The sequence below is a fragment of the Condylura cristata genome, unplaced genomic scaffold (genome assembly GCF_000260355.1).
Source record: "Condylura cristata isolate star-nosed mole 26May11 unplaced genomic scaffold, ConCri1.0 scaffold00016, whole genome shotgun sequence".
NCBI lineage: Eukaryota > Metazoa > Chordata > Mammalia > Eulipotyphla > Talpidae > Condylura > Condylura cristata.
Window position 1 is genome coordinate 18,482,612 of NW_004567117.1, and position 16,386 is coordinate 18,498,997.

The 16,386-nt window shown below is 32.9% G+C and overlaps 1 protein-coding gene across 2 annotated transcripts in view; it reads right to left on the reverse strand.

Annotated features, from left to right (window-relative positions):
* Positions 1-2,959: 2,959 nt before the first annotated feature.
* DSC1 (desmocollin 1) overlaps positions 2,960-16,386 on the reverse strand; it is a 27,516-nt gene continuing 14,089 nt past the window's right edge. Inside the window, exons 9-16 of one of the 2 annotated variants that reach the window (XM_012725813.1) lie at positions 16,113-16,298; positions 14,456-14,715; positions 13,879-14,021; positions 7,184-7,396; positions 6,492-6,734; positions 5,074-5,195; positions 4,095-4,352; positions 2,960-3,154 (exon numbers count right to left, since the gene is read on the reverse strand). In XM_012725813.1, the coding sequence (XP_012581267.1) occupies positions 2,960-3,154; positions 4,095-4,352; positions 5,074-5,195; positions 6,492-6,734; positions 7,184-7,396; positions 13,879-14,021; positions 14,456-14,715; positions 16,113-16,298 (1,620 nt within the window). Of the gene's footprint in view, positions 3,155-3,246; positions 3,283-4,094; positions 4,353-5,073; positions 5,196-6,491; positions 6,735-7,183; positions 7,397-13,878; positions 14,022-14,455; positions 14,716-16,112; positions 16,299-16,386 lie in introns of those variants that run through there. The other variant, XM_004683808.1, reaches the window with a different exon arrangement.

Genomic DNA, 16,386 nt, shown 5'->3' on the forward strand with positions numbered 1-16,386 from the left:
GTATGCACAAAATAAATCTTTAAAAAAAAAGCTTAGTAAAGTTAAGTGTTAACAAGGCTCCTTGAAAATAGTAATATCAATTTTTATCTGTTTTTCTAATTCCACATATTTTTTCATGCAAGTTTGAGATCTGAATCAAAATAAATAAAATTTAATTATATGTTCCCTTCACTATTGACTTAATTATAGAAAAGCAATTCATATGATTAACTTAAACTATCAATAAATTGATAATTAACATGCAATGATCCATAATATACAATATTTTGTAAACAAACTAAATTGTGAACAGTCCAGTGGAGTTTCATGCATACCATCCATCCTACAACTAACATTTAATTTTTTAACATCTAACTTTAAGTATAGTGAATGACTTTGAATTTCCTAGATAAATCAAAAGATGGTAACAGTTCCACTGTGAGCTAAATTTAAATAATATTTAGGAAACATTTTTAAATACTAAAGTTTTCTTTAACACAATCATTTCCCACATGTTCAAATAATTCTAGAATATCTTTGGAGTACCTTCTTTCACTGACAGATAAATCTGTGGACTTTAATTGTATTTTATGTTGTTATATAAATTTTCCCATTAATTCTTAAACAAATGTAAGAAATATGAAGACAAAAATACACAAATAAATTAATGTTTGCCTAAAGATTTTTAATTGCTCAGGAAACATCTGTATCTACATTCAAGAATACAACAACATAACATTATGATATTTTCCCAAATATCTGGCATTTTTGTCAGAGAAATGTATATATCAGACAACAGAAATTTATTGTATTAATCCCCAAAATTATTTTATTCATAATAGTTATAAAATTTATATATTGTGGATACCTTATAAAATAAAAGCTTACTTTTTAAAACAATTTTTAATCTGCTCTAATTCAATTTCAGATAAGAGGCAACTATGTTAGAAAACATAACTGATACAAGATTAATTACAAAATTTAAAAACACCAACCATTTTTTTAATAACTACTTAATCAACCTTAAAAAAAATAAGTTTTTGAACTTTTGTAGATACTCCAACCTCAGATACAACGTAACTCCCACTCTACAAATGTAGGTTGTACTTAGTAACTTTCTTCCAAGGCCAAGAGGTGAGAAACTGACTGTATAGAGTAGAGACCTGGCAAACGCAGCCAAGCAGGTGAGCAAGGTCCACATCAGTAGTGATAAGTTATGTGAATAGTAGGGCCCTTTGACTTGATGTAATAAAAATGGAACTTTGCCTCTGTGGACCTCTTCCTGAAAACAGGTAGCCCCACTCTAACTATGAGGAACATGCCAGACAAATCTCAACTGGGAGGCATTCTACAAAATACCTAAGCAAACTGTCCAGGTCATGGGAAACAAGAAAAATTTGAGAAGCTATTATAGTCAAGAGAAACATAAGATGACATGACTAAATGTAATGTAAACTGAATGAGATTCTGGAGCAGAAAAAGGACATTAAGGAAAAATGGCGGAAATCTGAATGAAGTTGTACTTTAATTACTATATCAATATTGGCTTATTTGTTGTGACAAATGTATCATAGTTGTGTAAGTTGTTAACAGGGGAAACAGGAAATGGTGTCTACAGGAACTCTATTATCTTTGCAATAATTCTATAAATCTAAAACATCTAGAGTATAATAAAGTTTTATAAAAGTAAAAAAAATAGTTTTAGTCTGAATGAAAAATTGCCATGTGATATATACTGTTATAATTTATAAATTGATAGTTTGGCACACAAAACTATTAAAATGTTATTTAAATATATGGCTTCTAACTTAATAAAACATAGTATCTTGTTAAAATATTATACATTAAAAATAATTTATGAATCAATGTGATCATTTATCCATCATTTAACAAGTATTGGCTATATTGTTTAATAGATTTCCTTATTTTAATACATGTCACATCATCTTTGTTTCTTATTTCCCATTTTATTAAAGTAACCACAACATAAACTGAGTATAAGTCCCTATATGAATGATTATACAATATTTGCAGATTTAAAAAGCTAATGCTATGTATCAGGTTTGCAAAGCTAATATCTGCAAGATTAGTTGTATGAATATTTACTGATGGTGGGCCTGAGTCAAACTGGTAATGAATGTTCTTGCCAGTTATATTTTATAATGATAGTAGCACATCATAGTGGGCAAAGAAAACTTATTTGTGAGTCTCAGTTGACTCAGGGTCATCAAGATTGAAATTTGTTCATAGAAATCCTCTCATGTGATTGTATAAAAATTCTCAAATATCTTTCAGATTTTATGTTCTGTGTCTTTCCAACAATCCTAGAGACTGTGGGAACCTAATACACATTCATATAAGCAGATTCTAGAACAAACTTTGATAGCATCCTTAAAGAAAACAGTGCTGGTAGCACCTCCAGGAGAAGAAAACTGTAGTGAAAAAAATAAGCTCATATTTAGCAAATTAAAGACCTCACCAAAAAACATTTAAGAATCATCCAATCCTTCAATACATAGCCACTTGGGTAGAGGAAATAATTTTTCTGGCACAAAAAAAATTCTAAAAAGCATAATTTTCCCAAGATTTTTGAGGAAAATAATTTAATTTTCATCTACAATAAAAATTCATTTCTCATCAGCCTCTACAATACCCAGTTCTCCCACATGCTCTTCCATAGCATAGAAACATAAATTTGTAACTAGAGGTGCAAGAGAGCACATAGTACAGTCTGAAAATGCTCAATCTATACATATACGTAAAAAGAAAATTAATGAATAAATTTTTTATGTCTAGGCAATATGGAAACTGTATCAGACAAGAATTCAAGGGCCCTCCATATATATAGTATCCTTATCCATAAGTGAGTCAAAGTTCACTTTCCATGAACAAACACATGAGCAGATGCTGCTACCTTTTTGCTTTCAATAAACTCCTACATGTACATTTGTAGATGTTACTGTACTAAAAGACATATTTGTTACTTGACACAAGTCTTTGCTAGCGTCCTAAATTTGGGTTCCAGATGATCTAGAAACTCAAGCCCCTCTTCTTCCTGCCGATCACTACAGCAGCCGACTGAGCCAGCCATAGACCCTTTTCCTTCATAGTTATATGAACGAACGTAGTCTTCAGAATGTTTATGCTCTTCATCTTGACCACACAGATACACCTTCTGTATTGAAAAAGAGCACATTTTATTATTTTTTAAAAAACACCTAAACATATTAGCATTAAAAATAATGTCTTTGATTTACCTTTTACTGTTTAATTTTTAATCAGAGTGTGTCCTCTAATGGATTCCTACATATAAAAAATGCACATGATTGGTCTGTATTATATTCATTCTTAAAATTATAGCAAATATATAAATGCTTCCAGTGAACATGTTCATGAAAAATTAAAGCTATAAACATATTACAGAACTAATTTCCCATTCAAACATAAAATCCATGAATTGAAATGTATCTTTATAGCTTCATCACATATGTGAGTGACACCAGAATATGCAATGGTTCTTTTGTTTACACAATGTGAGAAATCATATTCATGTATTATGCTAAGCTGCTAATATTGACATATGTTGCTTAATCTGAAGATAAAACAAGAAACTAAAACCCAAAATAAAAACTTAATAGTCTGTCAATTGATGTTAGGGATTCAAAACCACATGGAGAATTCAACACACTGAAAAATGCTTATAATTTACCATCAGTGTATCACTCTACAACAATTATTTCACTCCAGGAAAAATGCTTATGATTTACCATCAGTGTATCACTCTACAACAATTATTTCACTCCAGGTGATTTTCCTTGTAGGTTTTTAGGTCACAGGATATCAACCTTCTTATCTTCTCTAAATATATCTATATATGCCACAACTAAAGTCTAGTAAACCCTACTTTAATAATTGAACTTAAATGAATAAATATATATATATATATATGAACAGTTTCCTGTCTGCATTTAAACCTCAAATCTACAACTATGATAACTCAATATTAAAAAGACAATGTGTTCCATCTACATGAGGAAGAAATCTGTAGGCAAATCCTAATTTATAAATAGTGTTTAACTTTCATGCAAGAGAAACTTGAAGACATTGACACTTACTTCTCCAAGTCGGGGTTGGGTGAAGCTGTGCCAGTCGGTGTAAGCATATCTGCCAGTATCTGTTGCTCCCTGTCCCATTCCCTTGACAGACTCCAAGGTGTGGTGTCCACCGCCTCCTTTGTTGGACTCCAAAGTATAACTGCCCTTGACCATCTCAAAGTTTTGTTGCGTCTTGATTCCCTGGCCACCAAGAGTGCCAACAGACATGCTTGTGTCACAAATGTTGGATGTCTGTGTGGGGAGTCTAATATTTGCTTCCTATAAATAAAGGTAGAGTTATACAATGAATGAATCAACTTGAAACTAACAGAGGTGAACTGTTTACCTGCTTTGTATCTCAATTCCCAATAAAAGAGCAGGATAATAACTGGACCTATATCGCAGATATTTTGGGTTGAACTGTGTGCCCCCTTTACACCAGAGTTCATTTTGTTTAAGCCCCAACCCTCTGTGCTTCAGAACATGATTTTATTTGAAGACAAGGCCATTGTATATGCAACTAATTAAATTAAAGAGAGGTTACTCTCTATTGGGGTAAGTCTTAATCCGATATTATAAATGCCCTTATAATAAGGGAAAATTACACACACACAGAGACAAAGCATGCAATAGGAAGATTTGATTTATCTTGACATGAGTCAAAGAACTAGTAGAAGCTAGGAGAGAATACAAGAACAGCTCCTTTCCTTACACCTTCGGGGGGAGCATATCCTTGCAACAACCTAAATTCTAGCATTTACAGAAAATCAATTTCTATTGTTTTGGTCACTCACTTAGTGGCACTTTCTGCTGTCAACTCTAAGAAATTAATGTAGTAGAATTGCAGAGTTTAAATGAATTAACATTAGCTGGGCACTTGGTATTCTACTTGGCATAGTAAGTACTCAGTAAATACTACTTGTTATTACTATCATTATGTAACTCTTAACCATCATCATTGGCGACCATCTAAATCAAAGGAAAGAGAAAGCTGATTTACCATTACTTCTTCTCCAGGTCCCTCAGTATTTGATACAATTAAATTTTGTTGGGCTACATCTTCTGGAAAACATTTTTTTACTGTCTTCTTAGCAGTAACACAGAAACATGTAAACAGAATACCTAAAAATAAAAATTAAATCAAATTAAATGGTATTCATTCTGATATACATTAAGTGACTTAAATGTAATCAATGTAAATGTTTCTCTGTTTTTTTTTTACCTCACTGAAATGGAAATTAATATTATTGATATTTAATAATCCATTCAGAACATATCCAAGGCTCTTAAAAATGTAAAGGGCATTCAGCATAAATACAAAAAATAAAATGCACTATTGCATTAATTCAATGCCTGCTTTTGAAAATATACATCAACTAATACCATGCTAAATAAATCATCCAGTTTAACCTGAAGTAAAATCAATGAAGTATGACACAGTAAAGACTAAGGAGAAAGGTGGTAAATTCAAATAACTTGTGTGCCCTTAAAAAAAATCATTTGGGGCCCTCCCTGGTGGTGCAGCGGGTTAAAGCACAACACTGAGAAGCTAAATCCACTTCCCCAAGAGTTCAATCCCTGCCTGCCCCGGAACTACAATGCGTGCCAGACCTCTCCTGACCGGCCTGCTGCTCCCCTCAGCAGTGTGCTGTTGATCTGCCTGTTCTGCTCCCCACTTTGTGTCTGGTGAATCCTCTCACCGCCCCTACACCTCTGGCCTGTACCCCAGCTCTGTATGCATAAATAAATACATTTTTTTAAAAAAATGATTTAAAAATAGAAAGGAGAGAAAGAGTAAGAAGCATAGAGAGAATACAAAAGAAGGGAAGGAGAGAGAAAAGTACAGACAATGATTTCCATCACTTTTTCATCTCAAAAAAATTGTATGCAATAAGCAAAGTTTTAGCATTCTTTGCAAGCATTAATTTTCCTCAATGAGTCACTCACTATACAACCACTTCCTATGTATTGGAGTCATCTTAAGATGCCTGCTAAAATATGTGAATAATAGCATTGACCAAAAACATCTAAGTAAATATTGGGACTACCTTGCTTTCACTTTCTTTTTTGTGTATTCACATAAACTTACCTACTGAAGAGATAATAATATTTTGATAGAGGAGCACATTAACATTTATTTTAGCCAACCTCTTCATTTTCCATACGGAATGAAGAACTGAAAGAGGAAATTACTTACCCAGAGTCTCAGTTAATTATTTGAAGAACAAAGGCTATCTAGTCCTCTGAAAATTTGTTTAAATTTAACCTGCTCATATTGAACTCTTTCTTCTTGTAGCAGTTTGTGCAAGATTTTTTAAAGGATACAATTACCAAAGATTATAAATGTTATTGACATAAAATTATATTGTCATATACTTTTTAAACTTCAGTTCACACATTCTGGATAATTATACTCACACAGCAACAATGCAGAGCCCAACACCATGGCAAGAATAGCCCATTTTCCAAGTATTACGTTTGATAACTTGACATCTCTCACATCTTTAATATTCATTTTGCAGTCAGATGGAGTTGTACAATCACATACTCTCACAGATAGCATGTGTTTTGCAGCAAATCCATGTCTATCTTTTATTTGGATAGGCACATCATAATAATTATAGTCGAGATTCTGCCGTTGACGAAGAATGGCAGTTTTACCTAGAAGAAAAAAAAAATCAGAGTATGTATTGATATGATCTTCCAAGATCATATTATTCAAACTTGTTGTTCTTGATGGGGAATGATAGAGGAACCATTAAACTAGAAAAATATTAGTGGAATCCTGTACTTAGTTTAAAATGTTTTGGTTTCTTGGAAAAGCAGGAAATTTGATTGACAGCATTATGGTTGTATTGGACTATGCTATACTTAATGTCTTTCAAATATTATCTTTAAATGGTTTTGTAATTTTTCTTTAAAGTTATCAGTAACAGGAATAAGAGTTCAAGTTTAGCATAAATATATTATTCATTGCATTTAGCAAGATTTTTTCCTTTATGAGTTCAATAAAATATTTTCCCAGTATGAATATTCATTTATTATCATGAACTAAAGTGAAAATGAGAACCATATTGAGTTCTTACTAATTAAAAAATATATATAATTACCATCCTTTGTTTCTATAGTCCAAAGTTTGCTGGCAGAATTATCAAGAAGGAATTGAAAAGGTGGACCATTGTCAGGTCCATCTGGATCTGTAGGTTCAAGAATAGCAAAATCCCTCGAATGCTGACAAATTGTCACTTCTTTTTCAATTTGTGGTGCATGATCATTATAATCTTCCAAACGAACTACTAATGTTCCAGTGCAAGATCTGCCATCTAAGAAAATGAAAAAAGTAGGTTATTTCTTCACTTGAAAAATGCATTTGCAAAAATCTTTATGATATAAATTGATAAGATGTTTTCTACTATCTTTCAGAACTTGAATTGTCAAGCATAATTCCCAGATCAAATACTACCACTGCAATTACAAAATAGTAACATCATTCCACCTTAAAGATTGGTGACTGTAGCAGATATCTTAGATGTTTTTCAAAAATGTGTGAGATTATGAATAATAGCACTGTAGAAAAACCTCTTGAAGCAAATTGATCATCCATCCTTATGAAGAGCATATATTCATCCTAGGGATATATGGACTTTACAACTGGTCATCAGCTATCTCTTCAGCTTCATCTCTTTGTCCTTTTCTCTACATTCTTTGCTCAAATCTTGTAAAATTTCTCATTGAGCCCCCTAGTTTCCCTCTTTGCTTGATAGATTCTGTTGCCACTGGCAGAAACATTTTTTCCCCCTTTTCTTGCCTGAAAACCCCTAATTAACCTTCAAGATTCCATTCATATGTCACTTCCTCATGAAACTTGTCATGAGTTTTATGAACAATAGCAGCCACATTTTCCATTGATTTCTCAGCATACTTGATTTGTCAAGTATCAATCAATAGTTTTAATTAAAACAGTGTCCATTATTTGTGTTTAGGTGATAATGAAGTTCAGAAAACATGTTCAAATTTTACCATTTGTGATAAGATAATAAAACACAAATGGTATGATTGCAAAAATTCAAATAACCAAGCACAATTGGTGAAACTTCTCCTTTGCTAATACTTGTCCAAAATTTGGATCATGTCCCTTGAATTTATCTCAAAAATTAGTGTAATTCTTATGAAACTATACTCCATTTTATTTTTCAATTTTAATAATACATAAGCCTTTTTACATAGTGTATTTCAGTGAGGAAGTAAGAGTCAAAAAGAAAATAAGTCTGAGAAGCCTATTGAAATTACATAAGACTAAGGGTAAGTTTTCATTTTACTTCTAGGGGAAAAAAAAAGGCCAAAAATAAGTTACAACTTACAATAGGGAAGATTGTTAAAAGGAAGCTTAGCATTATGACTCCGTCTAGTCATTGAAGGAAACTTACGCTCTTGCTTATCAATCTATAGTATGACTCCAAGTTACTTCCAACAATTTGTTTACGTTCCTTTTGGACTATCCACACAAAATGTTTGCCTCTTCTACATAACAACCCTTAAATATTTGTTTTTAGTCAAAAATGAAAAAACATTTTGTATGCTTTTAGACATAATTTTCCATATTAAAATGAATTGCTCTGAGTGTCATTATGCACATAAAATTGCTAAGTTCTTAGTAGTAAACACTTCACAATCTGGAACTAAATACTACTGTTCTCAAATAACAGAGGAATGATAAATATGAATACCTGCATTAAGCAAACATATGCAAAATTTCTGTCAGATGCTTGATAAAGAGATGGTTTAACAAAGGGGACCTTACATAAAACTGAGCTCCTAATCAATCAAGTTAGAGAAAGCTAGATAATGCACATCACCTATGAGAATTAGCACATGACTTCCAGGAAAGGAAGGTTTAAAAGATATTAAAACTGAAAAGAATGAGTGAGTACAATCATAGGCATTGCATATTGATTCCTTTGAAAAAATTAAGAGGTCTGAATTTCAGACTGGTACAGCAATGCTATTCTAAGTGGGAGGTGTATAAAACAATGCTTTCTAGAATGACCTTAGGGAAAGCAGTCTGATTGACAAAAGAAAAGTGACACATAAATGTAAGGAAATAAACTGGATTCTAAGAAACTAGAGGAATACTTATATCATGAGCCTGAAATATCCAGAACATCAAAACAAAATGGGGGTATCAAAATAGAAGAATTACTTTCATGTTTGGCATTTGGAAGTATAGATTAATGGATTAAACTTAAGTAAATTAGATCCTTCATGTCAGTCTATGATTGCCCACTAAGAGTCATAACTTTCTTATCTTATCTTCTTCTTGAGCACACCCAAATTATTTATGAGCTTGGGTACAGACATATAGGTCAGTCTTGACATTTTACTTCCTTGCACTGTGATCTCTGTGCTTACACATAGTTTTGGAGCACCAAGTACAGCTGATTCTGCTCTCAACATTTTCTTCTCTCCAAAGAGCATTTTATTTTCCTCACACCAAGTTTCTGAATTTCTGTGAAATCTTCTGCTTTATACTTTAACTTAGGCAGCTCTTTACTGGTTTTCATTTCTTCCTATATCCATACATTCTTTTGTGGAAAAAGTTTTTTACACCAGAGAATATCTTATGAAATAATCATCCTTAACTGGTATCATGTGAAATATTGACATTTTTTGAAGCCTACCTTCCAGGATAACTTGTTTACTAATTGGATTTAATAGACAACCCATATTTGTGAAATAAATAAGTAAATATAATCTTTCTGTGACATCATAACTGTGTTCTTGAATTACACAGATTTTATTTTTGTCTAAGAATAGCAAATCACCTGGGATTGTAGAGCTACTAACTATACTTCTCAGGTAAGATTTTCCCCATCTGTTACACTTTTTTCTCTATATATTAAAAAGAAACTATTAAAAGCATGTGTGAGAGGTATCAAGAGGAAAAGAAAATAATATGCTGGGATTTAAGTAATAATAAAAGTTGTCTTTCAGATTTTGAAACCTAAATATTTTGATTCATGGGAATAGTTACTTAAAAAGATTTAGTCACTGGTTATCATATAAATCACACTATTTCCATCCCAAGGTGATAGGACTAGAACAAGTCTGAGAGAGTATAGTCAGAAAAAACATCTAAGTAGGGCAGATGTGCATGAAAAAGCTTGCCAGAGAATCAAGACGAGACTTTTGTTGTAATGTTATAAAAACAAACAGGGTGATAACATGTGAGACAGACTTTAACAATAAGGTACAAAATGGGGCCCTCCCTGGTGGCACAGTGGGTTAGGACACAGCACTACAAGACAGCCACAGTCGCTTCAGTGCGAGTTCTATTCCCGGCCCTGGAGGTGAACCACATGGCGTGGCAGACCTCTCCTGACCTGCTCACTGCTCCCCTCAGCTGTGCACTTCCTCAATCTGCCTGTTCTGCTCCCCACTCTGTCTTGGATGAAGCTTCTCACCACCCCAACACCTCTGGCTTGTACCCCAGTTTTGTATAAATAAGTAAAATATTTTTTTAAAAAGAAAAAAAATTATTAAAAAATAATAAGGTACAAAATGAATAAATGAACAGTTGCATGGCTTACTTTCAATTTTTTTAATTTCCATTTTATATCATACTCACCCATTTTTATTAAAAACCTAATGATTTTACAGAATCTAACCTCTCCATTACTATATTAGTTTGTCTGTTTGGAACATTTAGCATAAATATACTGACCAATAGTATATTGGTATTAGGTCAATAGTCAAATTAATTTTCTCTGTCATAGAAGCTCAAGTTCACTTGTTTTTATCAATTATGAGAATTTAATCCAAATTGGTACTCTATAGTATGTAATTTCTATTTTTATTATTGTCTTTTAATATATGTGTTAATATTTTTATGAGCTGTATATTAATATTGTATACATATGTATAAATAAATTTAATAGTAAATGGTGGCACAAATTCAAAAATAGTAACATGTTCACAAGGTTTTTCAAATCATTATTTATGACAGTTGAGGAATGTTTCTTTATAAGGTCAATCCTGGAATTACTCTTGAAAAAGAATTAAAAACCATAGCAAAAATGGAAATAGATAACACCTAAGACTGAATCAAGAAGAAATAGAAAACCTGAACAGAACAGATATAGGCAAAGAAATTGAGACTATATTAAAAAGTTTCCCAAAAATCAAAACCCCACAACCACAGTGAATCATTATTAAGTTCTACCAAAATTACAAAGATAAATAAATAATTATCCTTCTCAAACTTTAAAAAAGTTAAGAAATAATACCTTCAAATATATGAGGTTTAAAGTTTGACATTATCCTGAAATCCAAGCCAGATAAAGACATCACAACAAACTCAAAACACAGACCAATTTCCCAGATGAATATACTTGCAAAATTCCCCAACAAAATCTTAGCATGTTTAATTCAACAATGTGTTAAAAGGATCATACAGCAAGACCAAGTAAGATTTATTACAGGGAACCAAGGATGGCTCAATATCTGAGAATTGGTCCATATTACTCATTGTGACAATAAAAGGAAAGACATATCATGTGACATCAATAGATGTGGAGAAAGCATATGATAAGATTCAAAGTCCATCAGTGATAATGTCCCTCAAAAAATTGGGGGTAGGGACCCTCTCTGGTGGTGCAGTGGACTAGGATGCAGCATTACAAGCTGGCAGCAGCCACTTCAAAGCAAGTTTGACCCCCATCTCAGAGGTGAACACGTGGCATGGCAGACCTCCCATGACCCACCCACTGCTCCCCTCAGCAGTGCACTTCATCAATCTGCCTGTTCTGCTCCCCTCTCTGTCTCTGGTGAATACTCTCACTTTCTCTCCACTGCTGGCTTGCACCCAGTTCTGTATACATAAATAAATAAATCTTAAAAATCTATCTATCTATATATATTGTGGACAGATAGAACATATCTCAACAAAATTAAGGCCATCCATGACAAACACAAAACTAACATTACTCTCAAGGGTGTTAAAAGATAGAAGACACAAAAAATTGTGAAGATATTCATTGCTCACATTGGAAACATTAGCATTGTTAAAATGACTAGCTTACCCAAAGAAATATATAGATTCAGTGTGATTCCTATCAAATTTTCAGTAGCATTCTTTAAAAAAAAAAAATTGAAATCCATATGGAAACACACACACACAAAAAAAAACAAAGCATTTCTGACAAAACAAAAACAGTGATTCTCTCAGGTTTCAGTATATAATATAAATATAGAGTAATCAGAATAGTGTGGTAGTGGAATAAAAATAGACATACAGATCAATGACAAAGAACTAAAAATCCATCAATAAATAAATTATATGGACAGTTAATCTATAACTAAAGAGCCAAAGATTTGTGGTGGTGAAAGAAAAGTCACTTCAACAAATGGTATTGGAAAAACTGGCAGCCACATGAAAAAGAATAAAACTAGACTACTATCTCACACCAGATACAAATATTAAGTCAAGGTGGATAAAAGATGTCAAACCATAAAATACATAGTAAACAAAAGTTGACAAGACAATTCTCTAAAGAAGATGGCCAACAGCACATGAAAAAATGTTTATTGTCATACAGGAAAATGCAAACCAAAACCACAATGAGATACCATTTCACACCTGATCAATTCTCAGAAACAAAAAATATTGGCAAGGATAGGTGAAAAGGGAACACTCATACTCTGTTAGTGGGAATATACACTGGTTCAGACACTATGGCAAAGAGTATAGAGGTTCCCCACAATAGTAAAATTGGATTTACCATACAATCCTGCAATTCCACTCTTAATTATCTAGCCAAAGAATGAAAAAACATTGATTCTAAAAGATATACACACTCTTCTGTTTGTTAAAGCACTATTTTCAAAAACCAAATTATGGAGCAACCTAAGTACTCAAGGACAAATGAGAGGATTAGATGGAATATATATGGACAATGAAATACTATGCAGCTATAAAAAATGAACTCTTGCCATTTGTGACAATATGGATAGACCAGGAGGAGATAATGCTAAGTGAAATAAGTCAGAAGGACAAATACTGGATGATTTCACCAACATGTGGAACATTAATGAACAAAACCAGGGTCAGACAAAACCAAACCAACAATAAACCCTTGAAATATGACTATAGAGTTGAGGTTGCAGAGAGAGAGTGAGAGGAGGGTGGAGAGCAAATTGTGGAGGGTATCTATTGGACGATAGTGGAGAACTATGAGTGTCTTGGTGATCAGTGTGGTGTGATAACAGACATCTAAAGAAGTGTGATACACAGTAGAAGAAATGACTATCACCTCAATATAATATTAATAAAACACAACAAAAGATTTATTTGAGTCAACATTTCATTATTTCTTTAGAAAATAGGATAATTTTTTTGTCACCTATTAAGAGGGGTTCAAACAAATTTACCTCAAATTTCATCTGTTAGGGGGGTGGGTGAAAACTTTCAGCCAGTTTAAGCCACAATAATCTAAGCCTACTGTCCTAAAAGGTGGAGATCTTCAAGTGTGCGACTATGTCCACAGCAGAGATCATGTAGTAACAATCTTAAAATTAGGACTTTGGACAATCGCCATTGCTGACTTTGGCTCATTAGTTATAGATCACCATTGCTGACTTTGCCCTTCCCAGAGCTGAAATATAAATTGCGTGGCTTCTAATAAGTTGAGCAAATTCAGTGTGAACATTCTTTACATTAAATTAGATTTGGAATTAAACAGATTTCATTCCAACATTTCCTTTTAAAATGTCTTATATTTATATTTAATTTCTAGAAAATAACACTCACCTGCATCCATTGCAACCACAGAAATATTGTATTGGTCATTTTTTACAAATTTTGATTCTCTATCTAGCACTTTTGCAGTTCTCAAGTTACCAGAGTTTTCATCAATTTCAAACCAGTTATCTTCATCTCTTATCTTCTTATACCTAATTTTTAGAAATCATACGTAAATGCTCCAACCAAAGATCAGGAATCATTTTAAAATCTGTCATTTTGAAAAATACATAGACATTTCCTAAATTTAAAATAAATTTAGATATTTAAAATAGAGAACTTTGGGTCTTCCCTGGTGGCACCATAGGTCGGAGCCCTGCAATGTGAAGACAAGCCAAACTGTGGCCACTTCAGTGTGAGTTTGATCCCCGCCCAGGAGGTGACCCACATGGCACAGCAAACTTCTCCTGTTTCACCCACTGCTCCCCTCAGCAGTGTACTTTGTCAATCTGCCTGTTCCGCTCCCCACTCCATCTCTGGTGAATCCTCTCACCACCCCTGTACCTCTAGTCTGTACCCCACTTCTATATGCATAAATAAATAAAAAAGAGAACTTTTTACCAAAAAAAAAAAAAAAAGACATTACCTTAAGCCATCACTGCTGCGTGTTTCTGGGTCCATTGCTTTGTATCCAAGGAGTTCTTGGCCAGCTGGGAGGCCATCTCTGCTCTGAATAACTTTTACTGGCGGTTGGCACTCGGGGCCCTCATCACTGTCTTTAACCCTTACAGTGACAGTAGTAGTGCACATTGTAGGAGCTTGTGAGTTTGCTGCTTTAGAAAATTGTGCTTCATTAAGTACACCAATTTGCAAAACAACTTGGCGACTGACTTCATAGTTCAATGCCTGTTCAGTAAACATATTTTAATAAGTTTCCATACAACACTATATAAAGAGGACTTACAATTACTATTCTGTTTTGGCACAAAATAGAATATCTTATTTGTTTATAAAATGTTACCAAAAGTTGGTGCTAGCGGTAAAACAACTGGCTTCCTATGATTACAAACACTCCATTGCAAAACTGCTAATTTTGAGATTCAACAATTTTTCCCCACACTTTCTTCAGGAAGGTTCTGCGTTCACTTTTTCATTACATGTTTAACTATCAATATAAAAGAATATCTACTTGAATAAGTTCAAACAGGCTATTATTTCTCATTATATCATTCTTTGTCAAATGGGATAACAGTAATAATGGAAAAAAGCAGTTCTTCCAAAATAAGTATAAAAAATAACTAAAGAGATGAGTAGGATATGGGATTGACTATAACAGAGCAGTTATTCTGAGAATATGGGGCAAAAGATATAATTATATCTAGAGCAACTTTCAACTTAGGGGTTGCTTAGCTCCGAATCAAAATGCTCAGTTCTGAAACAAATAATTAAGAGAGACTTCTAAAATAATAATTGAATTGACTAGAAACAAAAATCTATCGAAATAATAAAAGAAGGAATGCAGAACAAAGAAATGTAAAAGTTGAAAGAAAAAGAACATCAAAAGTTAAGAACAGGCTATATAATTAGTGAAATACTTTATAAAACTATTACAAGGAATGCACAATTCGTGCATACAGCTTCTAAGAAAACACAAAAGATGCTTATGTCTCTAAGACATTAATGAGGGCACAGAAGAGGTTAGTGAAGATTATTAGTGGAATGACTGAGAAAAGAGCCAGGTGGGATTAAAGCAATCCGTCAACGGAGGTGCCAGTAATTATAATGGAATTTTTAAATCCCAAAGTATTGGCTACTTCAAATATATGGGGATTAATATAATAACTGCTATTTAGTAAAGGGTCCTATAAAACAACTATATTACATTATATACATTATAAATAAATTACAGAAAGCTGAAAGTTATTATGAGTATGAAGGGAATTGAAAAGTAAAGAGGTTAGATGTAAAACAACCTTCTATTTTCTGTTTTGTTTTGTTTTTTAATCTCGGGCATTTGGACAAATGTGTGTCTAGGACCCTTGTAAAAATGAACATGACTACTACTTCATTTCTGCTGTTTTCCTTTCCCTCATGCATAGAACAATGAGCTTTGTACTTGCCATCCCTGTAAGAGAGATAATGTGGAGGAGATAATCCTAATAAAAACATTTATGTAAACCAATATAAATCATTTCACTATTGCATTGCACTAACCTAGTCACACTCACAAGAACCAAGTAGATATTTATACCAAAGATGAATCTGAAAAATTTAAATTATTGCTGATTACTATTTTTGTTTACCTTGACAACACACAAGACTGCCTCATTTGTATTTGGGTCTGTGCTAATTTTGAACTGTCCATTTTCATTCCCTTGTAGGATTGTGTACACAGCCTTTGAGTGAGGAGTGTTTGGTAAATCCTGGTCATGTACCATCATTCGTAAAATCTCAACATCAATTCTGTTTTCTTCTACCTCTGCAAAATACTGAAAACAATTGCCTCTTGTTATTACAAATTCATAGCTTTAACAACATGAGTTTTTTACTTTTAAATTTTACTTATTTATGTCTCTC